General features: G+C 35.2%; 1 protein-coding gene across 2 annotated transcripts in view; it reads left to right on the top strand.

Moving 5' to 3' along the window:
• The first annotated feature begins 4,007 nt into the window (after positions 1-4,007).
• Positions 4,008-22,633, top strand: part of LOC144450918 (la-related protein 4-like) — a 45,838-nt gene continuing 27,212 nt past the window's right edge. For both annotated transcript variants that reach the window (XM_078141680.1, XM_078141679.1), the window contains exons 1-2: positions 4,008-4,181; positions 4,809-4,950. In XM_078141680.1, coding sequence (XP_077997806.1) covers positions 4,900-4,950 — 51 coding nt within the window. In that variant the 5' untranslated portion in view covers positions 4,008-4,181; positions 4,809-4,899. The remainder of the gene's footprint in view (positions 4,182-4,808; positions 4,951-22,633) is intronic.

Here is a 22,633-nt window from a genome sequence, read left to right as displayed (position 1 = left end):
CTTGTCTGTGCGAATGATATAGTTGTCAATATATTGAAGCTTTAATACTTTGAATCGGTATGCAAAAATACAAAAATGTTGTGGTGTTGAAGACTTGTTTGTGCGAATGATATAGTTGTCAATATATTGAAACTTTAATACTTTGAATCGGAATGCAAAAATACAAAAATGTTGTGGTGTTGAAGACTTGTTTGTGCGAATGATATAGTTGTCAATATATTGAAACTTTAATACTTTGAATAGGAATGCAAAAATACAAAAATGTTGTGGTGTTGAAGACTTGTTTGTGTGAATGAGATAGTTATCAATATATTGAAACTTTAATACTTTGAATAAATCGTGTCTTTCAACCAAAGCTGTCATTTATTTATCATAGGAATCAAAGATACGTAAGAATATTACAACTGTCTGTAAACAAACACTGGGTGGGGTACACTTTACTGGACATCTGGAGACAATATTGTGAAGTTTGGCTTACATGCATGTATATGTGACTTCTTGTCCCCAAGACACAGTGTAAATAGTAACCTATCTTTTCAAGAGAAAATTATTGGATCAGTCAAGAAGACAATCTGAGATTTTGTCAATAGTGATTTGACCCAACAATTGGCTAAATGGGTTGGCTCAACGTTCATGTTTAATAGTAGAAGCAAATTAGCACTATTCAAGGCAAAAATCTAATGTGATTTGTGATTGATGTGCACTGAAAAGTGCGAGGAACCATGTCACAGGCCCTTTCCCTGGTTTACTATTAGGCGTAAAAAAAATGTGGTTCTGATTATTCAGTTTTAAAATAGATGGGGTAGGTAGATTTTTTATTTTATTTTATATTTTTGATTATGTGCCCAGTGCATGTTTTCCAAATGGTCTCTGTGTTGTTTATTTCTTCCTATCAGATGTACAGCCATTACAGATTGGAAGAATAGTTTTATATTGTCATTTTAAGTTGATGTCAGTTTCCGCATGCACTACTTTTTCCGAGACCACGATTTTCGCGATTTTATGATTATTTTTCTCGAATACCTAAAAAAAAGGCATGGCGCATGTAGGGTCGGCGTGAAAAACTAGGTGGGGTCGGGTAACCGTAACCGGAACCAAACAACTGTTTTTATTTGGCCTTATATCGCTGTATCACAGACCCGGGAATAGGGCATTGTGTGTGATTATTAACCCATGCATGTCTACTGGCCAAATGTATTAATGAAAAGCTGGTGCCTTGAGCCCTCTGTTAGAGCTAGTCATCAACGTAATTGTAATATCACTTTGGCAAACTAAGCCTACCTGTACAAATTTCTCACATAAATATTGGAAGTATGCATATGGGGACTTTAGATTTTTGAAAGATAGGGGTTATTTTGCAAAGTGACACTTTCCTTATTTCGTTTGGACAGTAGATACTTTTTTTTACCTCGGTTTTACTTTTATACAAATTATATTTCGTTCCTATCCGTGGTATCAGCATATATTTGAAAGTTATTACATGGAAAATGTAGAGCGCCACCAACTTGACGTGAAGGTCTGCGCAGTACCTCTGCACTGGCTGATTTTGTTTAAAAATACACGTACTAGTACATCGTAAAGCTTCGACACAAACTCCATTCAGCCGCCTTGACACAGAGTACTGTAGCGAGCGAGCATGTGATCTACAATTTGACGTGTATGTGTGTGTGTGCGTGCGTGCGCGCGTGTATGTTCGTGGAATGAACTGAAAGAATCTTTCCCTAGGCCCTTGGTCCTCTTTCTCAGTGTCGTTTCGGTGTAATTCCATGAATAGATAGATAGATACACATCTACCTCTGGTCAGTGCATAGTTACTTTTTAGGTCTTCTACTTGTTTGGTTGTATGCCACAGTAAAAGACTGTCTTTAAATTTTATCCACGGAATACCACAAGACTTGGAAAACAATTTGTCAAAAATGAGCGGTAGACAAAGGTAATATAGAATGTCCGTGGTGAAATGTTTTGGTTATCATTAATTTCAGGAATTTGGATTGTCTTACAGTTATGAGGGAATGTGAAATATACTATACAAATGGAGATAGATCCATTTCAAGGTACTATTGCTCAGCTAGAACTTCGAGTTGGTTGTTACTCAGGAGAGGCTCGCGTTTTAATATGGGACCAACAGTTAAAAACTTATAATAATAATAATAATAATAACAATAATAATAATAATAATGTTAGTTTCCAATACTGCATCTAGTGTGGGCCTAAAACAACACAACGGCCCTTTATACAGGCTCAACTCGATCCCGGGGAGCATATGTGATTTCGATGTAATTTCAACCAAATTTATCCTCGGTCTACAGTTAGTAATGACTCCGTAAGGAGGTGATGTTGTAGATTTCCCGCCAATTAAGGGCCGTAAAGTAAAATAACGTAAGTAAAAGCAATCAAAGTAAAGAAATTGCTTCTTAATTATCCCCTGTCTCGTTGTCACTTGGTTCATGAAAACGCCCTCAACGATGAACTTCAGAGTACAATTTTCTTAGACCGTCAGTGAAACCCGAAGTGAAGGTACAACAAAATACAAATTTTGTGGCATCGATGACCTATCCATGCGTCTATGCCTAGAGACCAGTTTCAAATCATCTTCTGGTAATTTTTTTTCTTCTTTTACAGTAAGAGACTTGGTGGCGTAAATCGTTTAAATGATAAATAATGCGTCATTCGTTACAGTTCGGATCATGCACTCAGCCTGTTAGTCACAAAAAAAATGAAAAGTTTAAAAAAATGAAAAGTTTGTTACTCACAAAAAAAAATCATAGTAATCGCATGTAGCTGGAATGCAGCGCAAACCTTTCATGGCTGTTTAAATAACATGATCCGTTACATGTAAAAAGTCTCCATTTCGAGCAAAAAACTCCGAAAACATTATTTTTGGATAAGGAACACGAGTTCATAGTGTTCATCAAAGTGAATACAACAGTCAACAATTTGTTGGTAGAGGTAGGGGAGAGAATATATCGCAACGGGTTTATACATATACATTTAAAACTAGTTACATTTTGAATTTTTGATTAGTGACATTATGACTTTTACCAGAGATAAGTTTCTTTACTTGTCTGTGCTTTTAACAGACCGAGTGACACTCAGTGAACGCCTGACGCGTCAGAACTCAACTTGATGTATCTGCAAGCTTATACGTTTAGCCTAATATAAATATATTACGAGAGAAAAAAAGTAATTGCACATGCGAAATGATACAAAATTAATCAAACCTTGGAGGTAGGAAGAACTAACCGGCTGAGTGCATGATCAAACTGTAAACTTTAACTTTTAAGCCTTGAGATAATAGGACTGATAGAAGAAAGATTACGGTCAATAATATGATGGTTCAAGGTAAAATGAATACGATCCCGGTCTAAGCGTGCTGGAAGGCTGGAAAAGTTTAAAACAGTGATTATGAATTATGTAAATTAAATATGGACTTTGTTGGGCCTATAAGCTTAATTTATAAAATTATACACTCGACATCAGAGATGAAAACATGAGGATGCGTTCGTGGCGGGTGCAAGTTGTGCTTCAGGCTTGATGCGGGCGCCAACAATAGCGACAAACACAAACACGGTGTTTAAAGGCCAACCGGACTGTGAAACAAACAAACATGCTAGACATGATAAATGCAGGGACATCCCGTAGACAGACAGACGAGGCGAGCGGGGACGCGATCTACAAGTGATACCACATTATGCTAATAAGCCGGCTGGGTACACTGGGTTTCTCGCACTGTGAAACACGGAATATGTGCATGCCGCAATGCGACAAGACTGGCCCATTACTCCATAGACTCACAACTGGGTCGTGAAAACTGTCTCTATGGTTATGAGGCAGTATCAGTAATTTTTAATATTCAAAAATAAAATGATTAGATCAAAAAAAGATTGAATTTATGGCAGAATAAAGCAAAAACAACTCCTCGAAGTTAAGAACTACATTTCTCTATTTGCGGACGACTACAGGAGACGGATAGCATGCTAATTACCATGTCACCTTTCCAATATACACACCGACAGGGGTAACCAGGAAGGGATCTGTCACATTTTAGTTGTGAAATTTTACCCTTCTTCGCGATTTTCTATCAGTAGGACTACCTTAGGTAGTGTATCACTTATTGGAATATATATCTGTGAGGTTTCGTGTTCTTTGGTGGATTGTACGGTTCCCAGTCAACCAGCAAAGTGAGTAATATTGCTATATGTTGTATGCATGTTTTTGGGGAAAATCCGCCATTATGTCACGTGCTGAGCGAGTCAAAGTCAGCAAAAATGTCCGGTTTGCTGCTAAATTTGAGTAAATGTATCATATTATTGCAGCATTTCCTTTCGCCATTATCAATTTCCACAGACTTCACGAGTTTCCTACATTATCGTCCGAAATAGTACACCCATATTGGAGGTATTGCATGGTTTCTTCACACACTGCACTGTCGTGTTTCGAATGTTTGCGGCAGTAAACGTACTAAGCAAATTACGACAGCATTACGTTGAAATATTGCGTATAAACAAAAAAAAATATTTAGAAATGTGGTACCTTGATATATTTGATCAGTCTATCACTATGAAATACACTGGGTGTATTTGTAATAAGACGTAAACCAGAGCTGCTGCGAGTGGTGTGTGTTGGTTGCCATATACGGGAACGAATGTGGTGACATGGAGACATATTCATAAATTGCTCGTTGATAATGCTTGAGGTCACTGATATAAACCATGTGCTTTGTAACCCATGTTTTTGGATTACGAAATCATGAATTGTTGGTTTTGCTTCCATTCATCGTTTTGTACCAACTTTTGTTAAATACTTAGGTTATATCTGGCTGTTTTTGGATTTATCAGACGTAGTTAGCTGTGTAGCGTCGTCGGGCAGTACCGTGTGTACACAGCTAGCTTGCCGCCCATGACTTCCGACCGGGGCAACGGCGGGGCTGAGCTGCAACTCAACCAACCGGTAAGGTTTCTAAAAAATAAGTTAATTGTACATGTATTTATACACTAATCAAAACCTCAGTATGTGCTCGGAAACTATTTCTGGCGTACACACGCGCAACTAGTTAAACGCATAAGTGGGCGGTGAACATAATGATCTTACCCCGGAAGTGTTCACAGTCTGCACAGGTCAACGTGAAATGAAAACGACTTCACCAGTCGTTATCAATTCTCGACCGTCTCTAGAATGTCAGAAAATTCTTGTATTTCACCACAATTTCACCGAAACGAAATGTGAGAAATTTAACAGTCGCACCTATGGAAGGTATCTGAGCAGGATCCGCCCACATTTAGATCAAAACACAGTGCGATATTAATGCACACAACAAATTCAACCAGGATGCAGCGGATATCTTATTTTAGTCTACATATGGCAACGTATTGATGTACTAATTATAAATCATAGTTGACATATAATGTATGAAATGTGGGTCCATATATTGTGAATCTATTGTAGCTGGCATTCACCATTTGCTGTTTGCCTGGTTCCCAACTAATCACATTGTTTGTTGGCCCTTAACATGGTGACATATGACACCAAATATTGACCATGCTGTTTTGCAGTCAGGTTTACACCCTCAAAATAAATGAACTTTGAACCTGTGTTAATTCTCTCAGGTTATTACCTTAATTTATAGTAAACCATTTCTCCTGTATTGTTTGCTCTAGTCATAAGTTACTTCCAAAGTTTTGTACTATAATTGGAATTTTTTTTTAGTAAATCACTACATTTGAACCTATTTGCTCTTTACATAATTCTATGTGTGGCAGTGTTATTTATAGTGAGACAAAATGAAACCAAGCCCTGTTTATTAGAATTAAAGCCATGATTGGCTGTAATCACAAAGGATAAAAGAAGGCATATAATGTTTAAGATGGTAAATCAACAGGTTTTATTACTTTGAGAGTGATTTGACTATGATCATGAATAGCTGCTGAAGAATCAGTAAATCCAGAAATTGTCCTGATAAGTTCACCATGTCAGCAATGATTATCAAATAATTCTTGTGATTTAGGATTTAAATTGTTGTAGGGCATGCCTAGCATTCTTCCTGTCCTGTACTTTCAAATTTCTCGTTGACTATGATCCATTGCATCATTGGTGGTAGGATATGTGAATCGATGCACACATGCATGAACATATTTACTTGCTCTCTTCTTGTGATGAACATACAGCTGTTGGTATTACTGCATGGGTAAGGCTTTGCAATGTTACTTTGACAAATTGTCATCTAGTTTCATACCACAGTTGGATTTTTCAAGAAAAGTTTACATTCTCTGACAAAATGCCTCCTGTTGTCGGGATATTTTCTTTACATTCAAATAACATGGGTGTTGGTGTGTCTAGAAATTTTTCATGATTTACACGAAATTCTTGCTCGAGAATAGCTTTGATTGCGATGTAGGGTTGTATACAGGTACATCCATACTGTCGTACAGGTCGTATCACCAGCTATATCTAATTATAAATAACCAGACAAAATAATATCTTGTGTTTTCAAAAGATGCAATTTCAATATAAAATTCAAGGTTACAAGCGCACACATGTTTGGAAGTACTACTGTATTATTGATAAATTCCACATTTTGCATAGTAATACTTCACAGTCCACTGCTTTCTTAGTTGTGTTCTACATGGAAAATTGTGGATGTGATCATATCGAACAGTATTATGCATGAATTTTTAAATGAATGAATTAATCACAGCAGGGATTTGCAGTCAACATGTCATGACCTTTGACCCATCTCTCCTTCGACCCACCCATTGCACACCTTCATGGGTCCTTCATTTCACTGATAGGAAACCTTCCAAGTAGTGAAACATTTACAGATCTTCACAGAATTTTAAAGATTGTTGAAATTCTGTAGCAAGCTAGTGTACAAGGGGATTTTAATGTCAGATAATATTAAAGTCATTACTAGCCATGTTAAGTACACCAAAGTACATAGTCCATCACAATCACATATTGTTTGAACTTTGTGATATGGTTCATTGAAGAACTTACCGACATGTACATACTGACCCAGGGTATTATAAAGGGTGGAAAATAGCTGAATCAAGCTGAGTTATGTACACAATTTACCAGGTTTTTTCTTGTAAAAAGAATGATTGAATATAGTAATGGAGCAATCACACTTTTAGTCCATGTCTTCTGCTCTGTTACCAAGCTCTACAATTTATACATAAGCAGTTTTTTTCATGCTTGAGGGTAGGTGTGTAGACCACAGGATTATTAGATGTGTCACATGCTTATTTGGACAGAGACTGGCCTGTTTACGAAAGTCTTTTATATCATAGAACAACCCAGGATGACACAGGGTGGTAATTCATACTGATTTGCAGCTGTAGGATTTAATGTTTGTAATCCTATGAAGTCATGGCAAGAGAGGAATAAATGTGGCAAGGCAGACATGATTTGAAATATAAAGGTTGACACTGTCCTCTTAGAGATGCTGGTCACTGATAACATGATAATATGCAGAGATATGCATGCAACTCATACCAAATAAGGCAGGGTTAAAATCACATGCCTCCTTACAAACAGATTAGAAAAAATGCCATGATATGACAAAAGCTGTAAAACTTGACTAGTCCCACAACAATGTAAAAATTTTGGGGTAAAATGGTAGAATAACATTAACACAGAATGCTCCATCATATTTTTGAACTACAGCAATAAATGTAATGGATGGCTTTTTTTTCGACGCAGGAACCAAAAATCCATTTCTTTCAAATTAGCATATTCTGTATGATATTTTCTAATCGTAGAAATATTTGGTCAAATTGTATAAACAGTATTCCTTGAGATGTTGTATGTAATCTTCAGGTATTGTCTCTCAGATACTGCACACAGGGAGGTGTGACCTCTGACTGGATAACCTGTGTGATAATTGATCATCTCTGATAGAGTTGAACATGCCAGCTTGCCAGATGCATTCAATTTTGTCATGTTTGAATTATAAAGTGTTTTGTTTTATAAAAAAAATGCATAGTAACACAGCTGAATGATAGTACTTTAATATATGGTTATTGTGGGTATTGTATGAATAGTGTACATATTATTTACAGGTTAATTTTGTGGCAGTAAAGGTTGTAGTAGCCATGGAATTTAATAATACTGAATAACTTGGGAGTATTGGATGGTTTGTGTGCAACTTGAGTATTTAAACCCAAATTCTGCCAAAGCCATTGTCATTTAAATGGTCTTGACCTGAAGAAGCTGATATTCCAAATTAGATTAATTGAAATTAAATAGATTTTGGACCTCAAAAATATCCTCAGAGGGTTGGAATTAGTTTAAATCCTCCAGGACGAGGATGGATCTGGGGATTTGGTAACTTGGGTGGTATGAGGTTTGGTGTACAGTCTGGCATAAGGTTAGACTAAAAACGTCTCAACAGATATATTGATACTCTATAAATATCTGTTTCAAATACCTGTTTCATATTTAACAAAAATGATGGTATGCAAGCCATAAAGAATATATGCAACTGAAGCTTCATGAAAATATGAATATGTAATTATCTATAAAAAAAAAAAAAAACATTTAGAAATCAGGTGATAGGGTTGAAATATTCGCTGGGCCATACCATGACTAAACAAAATGAGTATCTGCTAATTCAAAAAAAAAAAATTGAAAAATTAACATACTGAAAGTAGTTGTGTGTTATACACATGGGATTAGCACCATATGGGTTTATTCCACTATCAGAATAGAACAGTATTCCAAACATATTTTGTCATTTTATGTACCAGTATCATTTTACACGTCATGTGTATAATATTTAACTTAATTTTCTGTGTTAATAACATGGCCTTGTAGAATGGAACTAATTCTGGTGAGTGATTACTGTGCTATTAAGAGGAATGCAGACAATGTTTTATTCCATTGACAAATACATGTATAGTTAAAAAATGTCAACATCGAACACCGTGATCATGTTCTTCAGACCAATCAGGGAAATTCACATGACTAATGATTACATGATATTGTATTGCCAATCTAAATGATCCATTGAAAATCCAAAGATCCAAGAAACCCAGAGATACATGTAGATGTTGACCACATGATTATTGTGCTGTAAAAAAGGAATGTAGGAGGAGGCAAGCTTTGTTCCGTTCCATAGACAAATATAGCTACAAAATGTCAACAGCAAACACAGAGATCACGTTCTTCAAATGAGTCAGGGAAATTCACATGACGAATCAATTGATATTGTGGTGCCAACTCTAGAGCAATCCTGAAGGTCCAAGAAACCCAAAGATAGATGTTGGCAACTGATATCATAATAGAAATACATAATATATATATAATGTATAAAAATTTGTTGAATTTTATCTTACCAGCAAAATTTCCAATACCGTTTCAAATTTACCATAGATGGTACTGAAATGATACATGAGGGTTAATATATTTTGATGAGCATGAGATCCACCTTGCTTATTTATTCTGAATAATATTTATTAACAAGTATTGACAATATGAAGTTGTGGGGTCATGTTCTAATTTTATTACTTGTAAACGAGTTCAAAAACCATATGAATCTTCAACTAGTTTTGTATTCCTCAGCTTTTTCAAGGTCTAATTTTATCTTTGTCGTAGTTCATATTTTTTTACCTGCACATGTCACAATAATTGTGTAAGGAATGAATGAATGTTAAGCTACTAATAGGAGCAGTTTATCCTAATCTTCTATATCATAGTGTTAGTACCAAGTTTTAAAGGGGTAGGTTTCATTCCCAGGTCATCACATTAATATTATCGTACTGGGATTACATGGGATCATTCTTTTGCTCCGAGCCAACTCTTGTATAGCCCTGCCAAACAAGCGTATTCTACACCAATATTTTAATCCTAATCCGAAGTGGACCTTTAAGTGTGCTATATATTTTAGTTGGTATGTTTTACATAAGTTTCTTTATACTTGGATCACCATTTCTTGTAAACGATTAATCTTAGGTGATCAGATATACGCATAGCTTGAGGTGTATGTTGTCTGGTCAGAGGTGTATACTTGTAAAAGCATGAGCTACATGTACCATCACACTGATCACAATATTTAAAAATGTTATATTAGAGATACTTTTGTACCTCTTAATTAAAGTCTTTTTCAGGTCAAGTCCATGTAAAAGACAGTGGACATGGCAGGATTCGGGTTGAAATGGTAGCTATGTTTCATAAAACCTCATTCATTAGTCCATGGGTCACGATGTACACCTCAATATGGGTTTTGTGGATATCCACAATACAGCTCATGGCCCATCCCAAAAGTAGGGCTCTCCATATAAAACCTATGTCTGCAAACCATGTTTTGGCCACCAAGTAATACTAATCTGTGTAAACCTGATTGATTTCTATGCCAGTTGGATAATCATTAGTATGATCAATACAGCTATTTTTACCTCAATTTAACGATATATTTAGTACATATCGACAGATTCCAAGTGATAAAAGTGGAACAGGTGTGTGTGTATGATCATATGCCATTTACTTCAGTTTCAAATCTTTTTGTGCCATTAAGAAACAAAACCACTGAATGAAAAAATGTCCTGTGCAAGATGAGAATACAATAATTTTTTTATAAGGTTTGGGAACCACAGTAACAGGGTTGTGAAAAGCTGGTAAAATTTGCCTACATGTAGCTTTCCGTACCATGTATCATAATTTTGATGGTAACCATTGTAAAATGCCAGGGGGAACTCGGGTAGATTTGATCTTCTTACCACCCTTATTAAAAATCCTGACAAATCAATAGTAGAAAGATCTGTAATGTAGAATTATAACTTAGTTTTGAGTACATACATGTATCAACTTTACATAAGCTAATATCAGAACAGAAACGAACATTTCCGTACGTCCTTATTCTTGTATTGATTTTCAATGAAATGAAATGAATATGAAATCTGACTCGAGGCTACAACTGTACAGATGCTGCACATAATTTGCTCTGGGATAATTATTGGGCATGTATTATTATACAGCAGTGAAAGTGTGATCTTTGATTGGAAATCATATTAATTGATAGTAAATTGAATAAAACGTTCACCTTGTCCTAAAAATGAAACATTTGTTTGCTGTGTGTTCTAGGAAGAGATTAATACTGGTATTAAGTCATTCAGTATGTATTTATCAATAGGATAACATCAGGAAGTAACATTTGTCCAGTGTTCATTGGTTTTGTCTTCATGATTAGTTCAGGATAAATAGAACTTGAATTATTAATTAAGAATTTTTGCAAGTGCCAAGTGGAATTTCAGTAGTGATTGTGTATTTAATGATGGAAATCAGCACCCTGTATTATAATATAAAACAAGTTGTACATGTCGCAAATTTTCAATTGTTAAGTTTTCAGGTGAAAAAAGTTGCAGAAGAGGCAATGTTTGAGGCAAACATTTCAGTACTGAAATGTCACATTGTTAAAAGTTGTAGGCTGATCTGTGTATGTTTCAAGGTTTTCAAACAGGTAAAGTCATCTATCCTTCCCAGGACTCTTTACTGACATTTCACATCAGCATGGTAATAGTAATAAAACTCCATGATATATGGAATCAGATGGCAGTGTGGGGTGGGCGGGGTGGGGGTGGGGGAAAGTATTTGCTCACATTCGTGGGTGTTTTTTGAAATACGTTCTAATGCAAGCAGCAAAGCAAGTGAAGTAGAGCCACAGAGAACACCACAGACATTCATTCATTCATTCAGATACCAAAGTATACCAAATTTGCACTCGCGTGGCATGAGGTCTGGCATATTATTTAGTGTGTAGAATTCATGTTCCAGCAAGTAATTTGAACACATAATTTGAAATTCATGAATTACCATTCTTATTTGATAGAATTTGTGTATGTGTTGATGTGAAACATTGTTAACGAAAAAAGGGAAGACTTGGAGATAATCATGTATTAGCTCTATGTTAATTTCTAGGTAGCAATAGTGGGGAAGGGGCAAATTGAGAAAAAGCCAGGATATTGTTCTTTGAGATAAAGACAGCATTATAACAAAAGAATGGATTACCTTCAGACACAAAGTGGTGTCAGGATATGAACTAAAAAAATTTATGTATACCATTTTTCATCACAAACCAGGATGTGAATTCAATGTCTGTGCTTGGTAATCAGGTTTAGCCAAGTGAACTCTTTCAGCCACAATTTTCTATTGATTTCCATTGGTCTTTCAGACCACCACCTTATAAATTGGGTAGTCTAGATGCTATACTTCAATACTTATTTATGTGCACTAGACTATAGCTAACTTTGAACCTGCAAACATTGTGTTAATATGACTTTTAACATTTGACAATATAGGAAATTTTGAGGTACAAATAATTTTGATATACATGTACATACAAAAGAATATTCATTTGTAGTTATGTGATGTGTGTTATACTTTGATTTTTAGCCCCCAATGAGCACTGCGAGTGGGGGCTATTAAATTTGGTTCCGTCTGTCCCATCTGTACGTACGTGCCACCTCCGACAGTATTCATATAAGCGTGATAATGTTATCACGTCCCCACCTTGATTTTAGCCAAAACAGCTATACTGATTGAACATTAATGTCATTGAGCAATTGTCTGAAGGAAGTAAACCAATTTGTGATGGATTACTATGCTGACGTCACATGGGCTTTTTACCCATTGCCCAGCATGGGGTTTAGCCAGATATGGGGTAAAATGTTGGACTTTGACTAGACGTAGTGAGTGGAGATGATCGTAGTGATAGTAATTTGTATTGTACAGGAACTAGACTATAGCTGTTCATTTCTTATTTAACTAAGGAGATTTATGTTGATTTTAGCCAATGACCTCGCAACCATCTACCTAGTTTCCACCCCCCATAGGATTATCAGTCTCAAGGATAATACACCATATATCATGAAGTCTTGGCTATGGAAAACAAAAGGCACTTACATTTTATGTTTACTTTCAACTAGTGTGTGCACCTGACTATGTAAATGTAAATCCTTAGACTAGAGTAAACAATTATTTAAAAATGTGAAAGCAATTTGAGTCCAGACATTATGTCAACTGATGGATAAAAGAATTATAAACAAATGATTTCTCAAGATGGAACGATGAACTGTCCCAAGGATATGTGGAAAAGTACATTTACACAAATCTACATGTACATAAAAATGAACACAAAAGCACTTCCTCATTCAATTCTCTGTGACATAACACAGACATGGGGAAGTATGTAGTGTAAATTATGTGTGTGACCTTTCAATATGAAAAGGTGTAATTAAGGTTTAGTTTTATGAATCAATTATCATATAAAGTGTTCTGTCTGGGTATCAGAATGACCTATGCAAGCTGATGTGATTTTTAGTAGTTTTCTCAATAACTAAGTACTGTATATGGGTAATAGAAGTATGAAGTTTGTACCATATACAAGTCATTGACTTCAGTGTCAGCAATACCTGTTTGGGCCCAATTTCAATATTTGGAAAGGATGTTCAAATTTATCAGCAAGTATGTCTTCAAATGTATGTCAACGTCGTGCCTGGATGCTACCAATATCCCTATTGTACTACATGTACTGAGAAGTGAATAGCTGACAGTGACATGCTGTGTCCTTGTTGGATGGCTGGAGGTCACAAGTGGAATGACCTGCCATAGATGCATGCACATGGTGTCCTAGATAAGAGGGGTTACAACTCAACTCTTAAACTAAATGTGCTGACATGAACTGATAATGATTACCATGTCTATGTGTAATTACAAGATTTATTTGAAACTGTTATCACAGAATTATGATATGTAGTTGCATATATTTCAGTATACAAGACCTTTCATTCATGTATATGTATATGTAGCTACACAGGTGTCCTAGATAGGTTCTACAACACGTCACTCAACAAGTAGTACTGATATGAACTGTCCGCATGTCTTATTGCAAGATTTATTAGAAACTATATCAGACAATTATGATTGATCAATCAATTAATCAAACAAAAACCTAAATGTAAAGTACCTGAATCTTATAGTTATATTCAAAGGTGGCTGAAGGAAAAAACCCATTAGAGATTTTCAAATACCTCTGTAATTGTCTTAACTTAATGTCCTTCCTGAATTTATCAAGCTTGGATATCATAGTTCAGCAGATAGATTGATAATGTTCAGTATTAGTGGAACAGCTCTGCTATATTTCAGTGCATGAATTTGACACAACCATGTACCCCTGGGTCAGGCCAAGTCATTGATCATGTGGACAAGTAAGACCTTTGATATTCAAATGTCCGAATTTCTGCCAGTCTTAACTCTAGGTAGAGGGTGATTTAGTTTTTATCATCCATACTTTTTTTTTTTCCTCAGAGAGAACTTACATTATTTTGTAAAACCTGATATTTCGGTATTTGTGTTGCCATATGTCCTTTGTACCTTGGTATATATGCTTGGGAGAACAACTGAAAAATGAGATGCATTGTGGGTATGACTTCAGGCATCCAGAGATGCACCTGATTGATGACATCTCATTTGAATCCATGATTGGGTCAAGGGTCATAATCATGACATGAAACCATGTAATACCACGTTCAGTATGTTATAAGGCGTGTTCCTTTGTCCAAATTATGAAGTTAAAGATTGCACAGTTTCTAAATACAGCTTGTATGTGTTAAATGTTTTAGAATCTTTGTAAAAAGGAGGGTAGGAATATGAAGTATTGTTTTATACCATTATAGCTGTATTTGTATTGGGCAAGAGACACATCACACATGGAAAGGCTGAAAGTGTGTGTCCACTTTGCATAACATTATATATTAACTGCAAGACCACCACAGATGTGTATGATGTTTAATGTTTTTAGATTTAATCTGAATTGCGACATTTATGAATTACTCCCATAAAGATTAATGACACAACTAAATACTAGTAATAATGCCAAAGAGGCATATTGAAGTCAAAATGTTATCTGGAAACAAAAGGGCTTTATCAAAATATAATTTGGTACATAAAATGAAAATGACAGAACTGTCTGATATTAAAATGTGATTGTGGTTGGTGACCACATCAGTGTCAAATTGTGGCATTATAAGAAAGGGTATGAAATCTTTTAGGAAAACTGTATTTATTACAAATGTGACAGCTTGCAGCAAAATAATCATTGACAAATGAACCCAACTCAAAATCAATGGTGTATTTCACTTTGATATAGTATTTCAAACTTACTTATAATTTTTGACGATTTTCTAATTTGTAAATTTCGATATCAGCAGCTCTAAAATTTTATTGCGTTAAATAATGCAGGGGATGTGAGTAAACTAATTTGCCCACGTGGAGGATTTGACAGATTTAGTTAGTATGCAAATAAGATTACAAAAAGGCTTTTGTAATAGATATGTTGTATGGCTGGGTCAAGTAGTTGTCAGTCATACATAATAATACATGTTAGAACTGAAAAATAGAAGCAAACCCAGACAGTATGAACTTTCGACACAGTAACAATGTGTCAGAGAACGGAACAATATGTATGTATAATTTATTTACCTGCATTCCATTTCTCCAGCAGTGTTTTTGTAAAGCTGTAAATAATAATGTATAAGATAAGTATTGGGGTGTTGCATGCACTTACATGTACCTCATCAGTTAGTGACTGATATTGGTAATAAAACATGTATGCATGTGTTTTGAACTGCTGTTTGACAAAAATAACTCTTAATTTTCCAGTTTACAATGTGCCACTATTTTCATATGAAATGAAAAAGATGGGGATGGAGAGACTGGAATAAATAATTAGTGAAATGTACAAAAAGGGTTAGAGTGAGTGGAGTACAAAATTAGTGAAGTGACAAACAAGGGGGGAGGGTGAATGGAATATAAATTAGTGAAGTGACAAACAAGGGGAGAGGTGAATGGAGTATAAATTAGTGAAGTGACAAACAGGAGGAAGAGTTGAATACATAAATAATGAAACAAAAAACAAGGGGACTAAGAGATGAATACAAAAGTAATGAAGTATTTAGCAAGCCGAGACACGACGTGCAGTGCAGTATGAATTTACATCATTATCTCACATCATGCATACATGTATGTTATGAACAAAGAATATACAGGGTAGTGTAATACATCTCTCAATGCAAGGTACAATTATATTGGAAACACAGATGATATGGTTATTAATGGTACAAAAATTGATATCTGTGAACTACCTGGATAAATTATCATAGTATGAGTTGATTACGGAAATTGAAACAGACCTGTGGTCAGTGTGCCCACTAAGCCAATTTGATGCGCCACTGACGCACACACTTTCTAGTGACGCACCAACATTTGATGTTCCCCTATCTCTTACTATGTGGTGACTCACAAGAAATGCCATTTTGACTCACAACAACAAAATTTGGCTATCATTAGAGGGTGCATCACATGTGGTTGTGCATATGTAAATGATAATGTCCATTCTGGTTCTTGTTTCTGACAAACTACATAATGTGATTATTTGATGGAATGTAATGAGTAAGTGATGACATACAAAATTACTTTTCTGATCACAAATAGGTATGAAAGTGAACCATAAAACATGTATGTACTGTCATATAAGTGTCAATGTTTTTGACACTTAGGGCCGATCTTAACAGTAGACACCATCTTATCTTGTACAATAAACTAAACGAAACATGTTTTTGTAAAAACAAATTTTTAAGCTAAGAACCAGATGAAGTACAAAATCATTTTTAGTGGGAAACCCAGTGTATATTCAAGTGACAACTATCTCCCCCGTTGGTCAATGTTCTCATGGAGACAAAAAACGGTTTTGAACTGATTTTAACTAAAACAATCCACATGGGACAGGGATAATGATCGAGTCAGAGGGAAAATGGGTACGTTTACAGGAAATCATATCATAACAAGACCATTTTGATATCAAGTTTGACATTAAAGTTATTGATATTTTTCAAGGATGTTGAAAGTTGTTAAATTTCTGTTAAGTATGACAAAGAAGGTCATATTATACTGATCATTACAGAAATTAAATTCCAGAGAAATCCAATCTGTAGAAATAATGGTGAATACTTTCTAAAGAATTTATCAAGCTACTGATATTGTTAAATATTGCATGTTATATACAAGTACATGTAAGCACATAACTTTGCACTGTTTGCCTGTCTTTTCCTATTTTCACTGATAATAACTATGGAATAGGTTTCAATTACAACATAGCAATAACAGGAAATTCATGCCACAAGAGACCATGGGAATTATTGATATCAGCTAGCCACCTATGCTTACACTATGGGGTGGGAGATGCAATTACATATTTTTAAAATGCAAGAAATGTAAAAAAAAAAAAAAAAAAAAAAAAAAAAAAAAGGAATAATAGGTCAATATGACAACACACCTGTGAGAATGGCTTATATAGCAGCTAGAAGTACAAAATAGAAAATGAGTATGGTAATTATTGATGAACAGTTTTTGCATGATGTAGGAGATATGATTACTGCAAGAAATATAAAAAAAGGTCATTATGACAACAAACCTGAGAAAGAGATAGGTTTTTCTGTTAACTCATCTTACAGAATCTAAAATTATTGTGGAAATTATTGATGCCCTATATATTGGCAGCTGTAAGAAATATAAAAAACAAGGTCAGCATGACAACACACAAGTGAGACAGATTTATGTGTCAACTAGTTGTACACAATAAAAATCTAAAATTATTGTGGAAATTATTGCTAGCCTTCATTTGCACCATGGGGTGTGAGACGCAAATGTTTTCATACTGCGAGAAATATAAAAAAAAATGGTGAACATGACAACAGGTTTCTATAGTCTGCTCACAACACCATTGTGGAAATTATTGGTAGTGTACATTTGCACCATGGGATGAGGAGGGATTCACATATTTTAATATGGACGAAGTTGAAGAAAAAATAGTCTATAAAGTCTGTACTTAAACTCCAACATATGCACATTTTAAATTTATGCATTGAAAATACTACATACCCATTGAAAAATATAGTAAATCTTTTCCTGGAAAGATTTTAATCCTTATTAGCTGGTTGAATTATAATGTCTACTCTGTTTATTGTCTTCTATCCGTGTGTAAACATTACTAAGTAATGCATATTGTAAACATTACAATAAATGATCTGGGCCATTTCACTTGTCAACAAATATGAAATTGATGGGATGCTAGGGTTCATCAACAGACTTCAATTAGTGCAACACCCTCTATATATCGAAAATGGAAACAAAAATTATGAAAAATTAATTCCATTTATAAATACTAGGGTAGATATGAACACTAAGTTACTTTGGTGTAATTAGATGATTGTTGTGAAGTTTTGTTACTTGATTAATTTCAGGTAATGCAAATAATAAAATGAAAGGGGGTTAGAGAAAAGGAATGTTTGCTTTTGGATAAGCACATATTCATATGTTAGTGTTGTTGCAATGTAAATGTAGTAGACTGATCCAAAATGCTATTCTTGATTTGTCAATGACATATTCATGTGTAGAAATGATAATCTTGTCTAATGGAGATGGCCAAGTAGAAAACACTAGGGACGGGTTTTCCTTTGCCAGTGGTTCACTTACATGTATGATATTCTGCTTGTATTTAAATGATATTCTGTTTGTATAGGTCAAAGGTCAAATTGTAGACATGTATTGCCATATATGGTAACAACATGGGACCCTTGTACATGAAATCTCATGCTCAGATATTGAAGTGACAGGTTTTTTGTGTGTATTTTACTGAATACCTGTTGATAGCCAGATAGGTTGAAATTACATACATGTCCACATGATCATTTGGATAGAATGAAAAATGCATACTAGTCTCGTGTTTTATACTCTTAATTCACCTATAGTACTATTACAGTGGTTTTGATACCATTCTAAAACATGTGAGAATATAGAAGAAGAAGCAGGGGTAATGGATTATGCTGTCTTTGACTGTTTAGGATTAGTGTTCATAAAACCCTTGTCCATATGAAATTCATGAAATGTGTAAATGTGGTGTAATTACTACAATGCAGGTTTTGCGTAGCTCTCTTTCAGACCTTTCACATATCCACACACACACACACTAACATAAATGATGACGCATGCATGTGTACAGACAGACACATACATACATACATACATACATACATACATACATACATACATACATACATACATACAGACTAACACAAATGCTGACGCTTGCATGTATACAGACGGACATACATACATACATACATACATACACATGCGCACACACATTGTTAGTCATGAGCTACATGTAGTACATGTACATACATATGAGATATACACTCAACAATACACATTTACTCATGTTAACTCAACCATCAACTGTTCACCTTGTGACATGCAAATTCAGTGCATACTAACCTAGTTAGCTTATTAGTGATCGTTGGATATGAAAATCGGAAATTGTGTCGAAAAATATCCGTTGCACTGAGTCATAGTATAATTATGTAGTAATGTGTGAAAGGCGTGAAGTGATGATGATATCAGGGTTAAAGGAGTGTTTGAGTGACACAGAATCATTGTAGTTAAAATTGACCTGGAATTGTGTGTTAAAAAGGTGTATGTTATGCACCTTGCATGCACTGTTGAACAGGAAAGTAATACTCCCTGCCAGATTTACATGTACATAAAGAGCAAGATTTGTCAGTCACACAGCTCATATTTGAAATATTTAACTTCTATGCATTTTGTATGCATATGTCTTCATAGTTTTAATAATTGCATCTATCAGCTAGTGTCATTGAACAAACTGCCAAAGTGGCTAGGTGTGGTCCGAGTCGTTTTACCATAGAGTACAAGCAAAGGAAGAGCCATTGTAATATAATTGCACTTATCCTGTGTCCAACCACTCACTACTAATCAACCTACAGGTGATTTTAATTTGACACTTGAAACACACCCCAGCCTGTACTTGTACAGGACCATTATGACAATGGTTATTCCCCACTATATCATGAATGATGACAAGGTCGTTCAGTAGAATCACTGCAGTATTACAGTGTATTATACAAGATGATTTATTAATTTGTTATCTGTGCTATATCAGCAAGGGTGCTATGTTTGAGTTATTGCTTGCTGTACCTGTACACCACAAGTACAATATAAATTAAACCTCATTGAATGTTGGCATGCTGATAATGAAGCTGAAAACCTTTGTACAGGAAACACTCAAGTGAAGATGATATGATAGCGTATCTTAACTTACTGTGGTCAGAAAACGAGGCTGCCCAGAGAAGTAAAAATTGCTGTGGTATATATAAGCCAAACTCTAGGTGTCACTAATCTAGATTTTCAATGTTGTTTCTTGTTTTTTGAAACTTTGTCACCATTGAGAATAGACCTGTCAGCCATTTTGAATGGTGCATTATGGGAAATGGGGGTATCATATCATTGTTGTGAACTGTTAGTGACGTTGTTAATAACCACAGTAATCTAGTAGTAGTATCGGTTACTCACACTTTCTGCTGGATTACTGTCTTTTTGATCTCCCCAGACTAAGTAGTGTCTCAACTACAAATAATCTTGTAGTCATTTCAGCAACTTGTATGCATACTTTATATTTCGAGTTGACTCCTAAGATATTTTGATTTTACATAGCGCCAGTTATGATTTGTTGAGATGTCTAGCACATACAGAAGATATCAGTAATAAATTACACATGTTCAGATTATGCTTGTACAATGTAGTGTAGTTAGATGTTATTCCCCAATATTTTTCTTCGTTCAGGGAAGGAAAATATGAGTGACCTAAGGAGGTTTGCCACTGCTAGACAAGTAGTGACAAAGCCCTTCTTAGGTCACGAATATTTTCTGAATGAAGAAAAATATTGGAGAGTAACATAATTATACCAATGTCAGTGATATCAAAGAAGAATCAGGGGAAATAAATTAGTAATAACAATTTTTGAAAGTTTTGACTCGTATTTCAAACACAGCAGGACCAGTGATGTAGACGCGCGTTTGTCTTGAAATAGAATGACCAGGGTATTTATTTCATATTTATGGCTTATGCATGGTGTAAGAGTAAATAACATTGTTTTCCTGTACTTGTTTGAAATTTATTTTACTGAAAGTGATTTACTTTACACTATCTGAAAGGCCATACATGTACTGTCTATAAAAATATGATAGATGTATGTACTTGAGCAGCAAGATAATTTTGTCATTTTTGAGGATGACCTGTGTACATGTACCTCATTACACATTAGTTGCCATGCCAACAGCTGCTAAGTGTCCAGAGCTGCAATGGTATTATAGGTCACCACTACTTTGGTTGATGTTGAGCTGGATTAATTTTAATATAATGATGTCTTTAATGAGGGGAACATGACACTTCCACCAAATTAAAACATTAGTGTAGGTGTAAACAGAAGGCAAAGGAGAATGGAACATCTTGCAAAATGGCCTCAGATGGGTTGTTTGTTTGTGTATGTGTGTGTGTGTGTGCTCGTGCGCGCGCACGTGTGTGTGCGTACGTGCATACATACAATATACATACATACATACATACATACATACATACATACATACATACATACATACATACATACATACATACATACATACATACATAGTCATTGCAAAAGGTCTTAGGTTGACTTGCATGCATGCATAATCAGTCAGTCAGATGACACATTGCAAAAGGCCTCTGAAGGGTTGCATGCATGTACAGACACACAAATAGACAGACTGGCAGTCAATCAGTCAATAAACCAACCAACCAATAAACAATCAATTTCTGGTTTATGCAAATTTATATAACAAGTTGGTATTTCTCAAAATCATCCTGACAATATACCCAAAGCTATCAGCTGACAAAATTGGTGCACCCAGTGGTCAAGTTTATGAATAGGTCACTTTTGAACAGTCACTATAGATTTTGAAATGAAGGAGAATGAATTAAGTACTAGTAAACACATCAGATGCCGTTTGGTGTTGAGCACACACTGTCCAGGGTCCTATATAGGATATAGAGCAATATAACATCGTTAAACGAGAGAGGAGGGATATGAAAAACTCCAAACACTTCTCATTATTCATGTCTCAATGCTTATTTTACTTTATAATGTAAGTCAAATGATGAACGTTTAGTTTGAAATTTTTAATGTCTGTATGTAGACTCAACGATAGACTATCATAGTTGTCATCTTAAAAACCTGCAACTGTTTTATTTATTGTTCATGTCTGATGATAAAAAACTTTCAGGTTGCATCTTTTGGCTAATGTACACCACAGTGTTTTTATTTTGATTTCATTTCAAATCTGCGTGGCATACATTTTCCACTGCAGATTTGTTGAAAGGGAAGAAATGGAGTGACGTAAATCGTTGTCATGGTGATTGTCTTGTTTCTCCATAGAGGAAGAAAGCAGCCAAAGGCCATTGTCCTCTTGATCACATATATCTAGTTCTAGACATCATCAGCCTTTTTGCCAGCGAGTTTCCCTTGTGCTGAACCATTTCCAATAGGCTTCCTTTGTGTACTGTTAGGTACTGAGACAGGTATGAGCAGCTGGGTATGCATCATACAGTACAGCTGTTCATGAATGTGAATTAGACATAACCAAAGTATACCTATATTGGGATGTAAGCTGCAAGAGTTACATGTACTGTTCATTTTATGGTTTCCTGATGCAACAAATACTCCGAAAGAACAGCAGATCGATTTCTAACT

Source organism: Glandiceps talaboti, chromosome 20, assembly GCF_964340395.1.
Source record: "Glandiceps talaboti chromosome 20, keGlaTala1.1, whole genome shotgun sequence".
NCBI classification, from domain to species: Eukaryota; Metazoa; Hemichordata; class Enteropneusta; family Spengelidae; genus Glandiceps; species Glandiceps talaboti.
Note: the sequence above shows the minus strand (reverse complement) of the source record. Positions and strands in the feature narration are given on the sequence as shown.